General features: G+C 59.4%; 2 protein-coding genes across 2 annotated transcripts; both read right to left on the minus strand.

The window, feature by feature from the left end:
• Positions 1 to 1,481: 1,481 nt before the first annotated feature.
• PHYSODRAFT_535227 (hypothetical protein) lies at positions 1,482 to 2,016 on the minus strand (the record flags this gene model as incomplete). The annotated part of the gene is made up of 3 exons (XM_009541365.1): positions 1,482 to 1,503; positions 1,610 to 1,678; positions 1,763 to 2,016. The coding sequence occupies 3 exons, from the start codon at positions 2,014 to 2,016 to the stop codon at positions 1,482 to 1,484; spliced, it is 345 nt and encodes a 114-aa protein (XP_009539660.1).
• Positions 2,017 to 3,213: 1,197 nt separating this feature from the next.
• PHYSODRAFT_535317 (hypothetical protein) lies at positions 3,214 to 3,594 on the minus strand (the record flags this gene model as incomplete). The annotated part of the gene is made up of 2 exons (XM_009541366.1): positions 3,214 to 3,334; positions 3,371 to 3,594. The coding sequence occupies 2 exons, from the start codon at positions 3,592 to 3,594 to the stop codon at positions 3,214 to 3,216; spliced, it is 345 nt and encodes a 114-aa protein (XP_009539661.1).
• Between the last annotated feature and the right edge of the window lie 2,287 nt (positions 3,595 to 5,881).

A 5,881-nucleotide genomic window follows, 5' to 3' on the forward strand; every position in this document is an offset into this window, starting at 1 on the left:
GGGACAATCACGACATGATGTTCGTGGCACTGTACGTGGACGATCTGGTCCTCGCCAGCAGCAGCGACAGGATGCTGAAGGACACGAAGCAGGCGCTGAGTGACCGGTTCGAGATGACTGACATGGGCCAGCTCAAGTACTTTCTCGGTATGGAGATCGAGCAAGATGTGGCGACTGGGAAGGTGTCGGTGCGGCAGACCAAGTTCGCGAAGGACATTCTCGAGAAGTTCAAGATGGATGAGAGCAACCCTGTGAAGACACCGCAGGATCCGGGTCTGAAGCTGACCAAGGCCATGTGCGAGGGAGGCTGCAAGCACGACGAGACCATGGCGAATGTTCCGTACCGGAACGCCGTGGGCTGCCTCATGTATCTCATGGTGGGGACTCGTCCGGACCTCGCAGCGGCAGTGGGAGTGCTGAGCCAGTTCGCAGCGGACCCATGTCCGACACACTGGCAGGCGCTCAAGAGGGTCTTCCGCTACATCCGAGGCACGAAGACGCACGGCCTCGTGTTTCAAGCGAGCAGCGAGGACGGACTGCAAGGCTACTCGGACGCGGACTGGGCCGGCGACATCGAGTCTCGACGGAGTACGAGCGGCTACGCGTTCATGATGAACGGCGGATGCATCAGCTGGCGAAGCAAGAAGCAGCGCACGGTGGCGCTCTCGTCGACGGAAGCCGAGTACATGGCGCTGTCGGAGGCCACGCAGGAGGCGGTGTGGCTCAAGGTGTTTCTGTGCGAGCTGGGCGAGATGGCGAGCGATGAAGCGGTGAAGATCTACGAGGACAACCAAGGCTCCATCGCGTTGGCCAAGAACCCGGAGTTCCACAAGCGCACCAAGCACATCGACATTCGCTACCACTTCGTGCGCGAGAAGGTGGAAGACGGTCAAGTGGTGTTGCAGTATGTTTCGACACTCGACATGCTGGCGGACATCATGACGAAGCCGATCGCGGCGCCGCAGTTCGACGCGCTCAGGACGAAGCTGGGCATCGTGGTCGCTGACGAGTCGAGTGGGAGTGTTGTCAAGACTGATGTGACGACGTGTTGTCAAGACTGATGTGACGACGCCCCGCCAAGCGACCGTGTGACGCGAACGCGTCATCAGTGAGGTCGGCGTGACCTTCACTGTGTGGTACCGAAATCATTCAGGTGATTACGGGACGATGATTACGTCACGGTGATTACGCCAAGATTGTGGGTACAAGATGGGCATCGACGTGGCGTTCTCTGATTGGATAAGGTAACTGTGTATCCAGTAGAGAATCCAGTAGGGTGTATCCAGTAAGAGGTATCCAGTAGCAGGCTTAGAGGTAGCACGCGGTTGCGAACTAAGGACCTGAATCGAATCACTTTGCATTTTGCCAACTACTGCTCAAGTGCTCTTCCTTTTTGGTTATGAGCCCAAGCCCCGTCTTCCCTGACCAAGACCCCGACTACGCCTTCGCCATGGACGCCGCCCCAACCGCGACCGCCCGCATCAACAAGTTCGACGGAACCAACTTCCACACATGGAAGTTCAAGATGCAGATGGTGCTGGAGGAGCGCGAACTGTGGGAAGTGACGAGTGGGGAAGTGAAGCTCGAGCAGTGCACGACCGCGGCGGACCAAGCGACGTTTCGCAAGAAGTCGCGCAAGGCGCTGGCGATCGTCTGCCTCGCGATGGAGGACTCGCAGCTGCCGCTGGTGCGGTCGGCGAAGGACGCGCATGATGCATGGTCAAGACTCGAGGGACACTTCGAGAAGAAGAGCCTGGCGAACAAGCTCTTTCTTCGTCGACGGTTCTTCACGACAACGATGGACGAAGGTGATGATGTGCTGGAGCACATTAACAAGCTCAAGACGCTGGCGGAACAGCTCGACGCGGTCGGCGCTCCGGTCAGCGAGGACGACTTGGTGATCACGCTTCTTGCCAGTCTGAGCGAGTCGTACCAGTTCCTCATCACGGCGTTGGAATCGCGCTCCGACACGCTGACGTGGGAGCTCGTGACGTCTCGGCTCCTGCACGAGGACATGAAGCGCAAGGAACAAGGTGGCGGTGCTGACGGAACCGCGCACGCTCAAGGTCAAGCGTTCATGACAAGCGACAACGGGAAGCGCAAGGGACGGCAGGCGCAAGCGCAGAGGACGAGCGCCTGTCACTACTGCGGCGAGCACGGACATTGGATCGCCAAGTGTCCGGTGCGGATCCGCGAGAACGGGGAGCGGCAGAGGCCGCAACGAGCGAACGTCGCGCAGGTCGAAGATGACTCTGGCGACTTCCTCTTCTCGGTTGGTGGCGACACGGGTGCCTCCAAGCTGAGCGGCATGTGGCTGGTCGACTCGGGTGCGACGCAGCACATGACGTACTCGAAGGAGTACATGAAGAACTACAAGAAGATCTCTCCGGTGGACGTGCATCTGGCGGACGACGGCGTGGTTCAGGCGGTGGGGAGCGGCGACATCGTGATGTCGATGCAGACACCGCGCGGCATGAAGAAGGGTGTGCTCACGGGTGTGTGGCACATCCCGAAGCTGTCGCGCAACCTGTTCTCCGTCGGCCGCTTCACCAAGGACGTCGGGCCAGTGACCTTCGAGAGCGACGGGTGCTTTGCGGAAACGAAGGGTCTCAAGTGGAAGCTCGGCGCTCGCGAAGGCAAAGGACTGTTCAAGCTCTGCATGACGCCGAGGACGCCTGCTGACGAGGCCAATGCGGCAAGCTCGAAGAATCGCCAAGGGGACACCACGTCGTACCTCTGGCACCTTCGACTTGGTCACATCGGCCATGGTGGTCTCGACGCCATCGTCAAGAAGGGCTACGGCACTGGCATCCCAATGACGTCGGTGAAGCAGTGGGAGGTGTGCGACGGGTGCGCACTCGGCAAGCAAACGCGAGTAAGCTTCATGAAGTCGTCGCCGAACCGTGCGAAGCAAGTGCTGGAGGTGGTCCACAGCGATGTGTGCGGTCCGATGCAGACGGCGACGTTCGGAGGCAAGCGCTACTTCGTCACGTTCATCGACGACAAGTCGCACTTCTGCGTGGTGTACCTGCTACGGAACAAGTCGGAGGTGGCTGCCAAGTTCGCTGCGTTCGTCGCGTTGGCTGAGACGCAGACCGGCAAGCGAGTGAAGGTGCTTCGGAGCGACAACGGCGGCGAGTACACTTCGGGTGCGATGGCCAAGTTGTGTGCGGATCGCGGCATCGAGCAGAAGTTCACGCCACCATACACGCCTCAGCTCAACGGAGTGGCCGAGCGAATGAATCGGACGCTGGTGGAGTGTGCGCGCTGCATGCTGGAGCACGCCGGGTTGTCGAAGGAGTACTGGGGAGAAGCGGTGATGACGGCCACGTTCCTCCGCAACCGGTGTCCGACGCGCGCCATCAGTCACGACAAGTCGCCGCACCACGTTTGGACCGGCAAGAAGCCTTTGCTGGCCAACCTCAAGGTGTTCGGGTGCCACGCGTACGTGCACGTGCCAAAGGAGAAGCGGTCGAAGTTCGACGCTCGGTCGGTGCGCTGTCGTTTCCTCGGGTACTCGGAGCACGAGAAGGCGTATCGGTTCGAGGAGATCGAGAGCGGTCGCGTGTTGGTGAGCCGCGACGCGCAGTTCATGGAGGATGTCTTCGACGGTGGGAGACGCGACTACGCTTCGAAGGAGGTGTTGGTGGGTCTTCCGACAGATGATGATGAAGACACCACGGATGAAGAGACTCAGTCCGGATCAGACGAGAACAGAGAAGAAGCTGCGCGGAATCAAGACTTTGAACCCGGCAGCAAGCGACACCCGCGCACGCAGTCGCTCGAGGAAGCCGTGGAGGTTCCGAGTGCCAAGCGGTATGCGGTGCCGAGACGACAGCAGCCGCTGGACGAGATGTCTGCCGCAGCACAAGAGAAGGAAGACTTCGAGGCTGCGTACGTCGTGGATTCAGTGGGAGAGATGCCGACAACGTTCAAGTCGGCGATGGAATCCAGCGACGCAGACAAGTGGAAAGAGGCGTGCGACTCGGAGGTGGAGTCGCTCCGCAAGAACGAGACGTGGACCCTGGTGCCACTGCCGAAGGGACGCAAGGCGATCGGCTGCAGATGGGTGTTCCGCGTGAAGGAGAACCAGTCTGGAGAGATCGAGCGGTTCAAGGCGCGACTGGTGGCGAAGGGGTTCTCGCAGAAGTACGGCATCGACTACGACGAGACGTTCGCGCCGGTGGCCAAGTTCACGTCGATTCGGGTGTTGCTGAGTCTGGCGGCCAAGTACAAGCTCACAGTGCACCAGATGGATGTGAAGACCGCGTTCCTCAACGGCTTGTTGGACGAGGACATCTACATGGCGCAGCCGGACGGATATGTGGACGGAGATCGACCCGACTACGTGTGCCGGCTCAAGCGTTCGCTGTACGGCCTGAAGCAATCGCCGCGGATGTGGAACAAGACGATCGACGAGTTCATGTTGAAGCTGGGGTTCAAGAAGTGCGAGTCCGACCACTGCATCTACTTGAAGCGGGACAATCACGACATGATGTTCGTGGCACTGTACGTGGACGATCTGGTCCTCGCCAGCAGCAGCGACGGGATGCTGAAGGACACGAAGCAGGCGCTGAGTGACCGGTTCGAGATGACTGACATGGGCCAGCTCAAGTACTTCCTCGGTATGGAGATCGAGCAAGATGTGGCGACTGGGAAGGTGTCGGTGCGGCAGACCAAGTTCGCGAAGGACATTCTCGAGAAGTTCAAGATGGATGAGAGCAACCCTGTGAAGACACCGCAGGATCCGGGTCTGAAGCTGACCAAGGCCATGTGCGAGGGAGGCTGCAAGCACGACGAGACCATGGCGAATGTTCCGTACCGGAACGCCGTGGGCTGCCTCATGTATCTCATGGTGGGGACTCGTCCGGACCTCGCAGCGGCAGTGGGAGTGCTGAGCCAGTTCGCAGCGGACCCATGTCCGACACACTGGCAGGCACTCAAGAGGGTCTTCCGCTACATCCGAGGCACGAAGACGCACGGCCTCGTGTTTCAAGCGAGCAGCGAGGACGGACTGCAAGGCTACTCGGACGCGGACTGGGCCGGCGACATCGAGTCTCGACGGAGTACGAGCGGCTACGCGTTCATGATGAACGGCGGATGCATCAGCTGGCGAAGCAAGAAGCAGCGCACGGTGGCGCTCTCGTCGACGGAAGCCGAGTACATGGCGCTGTCGGAGGCCACGCAGGAGGCGGTGTGGCTCAAGGTGTTTCTGTGCGAGCTGGGCGAGATGGCGAGCGATGAAGCGGTGAAGATCTACGAGGACAACCAAGGCTCCATCGCGTTGGCCAAGAACCCGGAGTTTCACAAGCGCACCAAGCACATCGACATTCGCTACCACTTCGTGCGCGAGAAGGTGGAAGACGGTCAAGTGGTGTTGCAGTATGTTTCGACACTCGACATGCTGGCGGACATCATGACGAAGCCGATCGCGGCGCCGCAGTTCGACGCGCTCAGGACGAAGCTGGGCATCGTGGTCGCTGACGAGTCGAGTGGGAGTGTTGTCAAGACTGATGTGACGACGCCCCGCCAAGCGACCGTGTGACGCGAACGCGTCATCAGTGAGGTCGGCGTGACCTTCACTGTGCGGTACCGAAATCATTCAGGTGATTACGGGACGATGATTACGTCACGGTGATTACGCCAAGATTGTGGGTACAAGATGGGCATCGACGTGGCGTTCTCTGATTGGATAAGGTAACTGTGTATCCAGTAGAGAATCCAGTAGGGTGTATCCAGTAAGAGGTATCCAGTAGCAGGCTTAGAGGTAGCACGCGGTTGCGAACTAAGGACCTGAATCGAATCACTTTGCATTTTGCCAACTACTGCTCAAGTGCTCTTCCTTTTGATTATTCATCAAACAAAAAAATACCAGCATGAC

This window comes from Phytophthora sojae (assembly GCF_000149755.1).
Source record: "Phytophthora sojae unplaced genomic scaffold PHYSOscaffold_22, whole genome shotgun sequence".
NCBI lineage: Eukaryota > Oomycota > Peronosporomycetes > Peronosporales > Peronosporaceae > Phytophthora > Phytophthora sojae.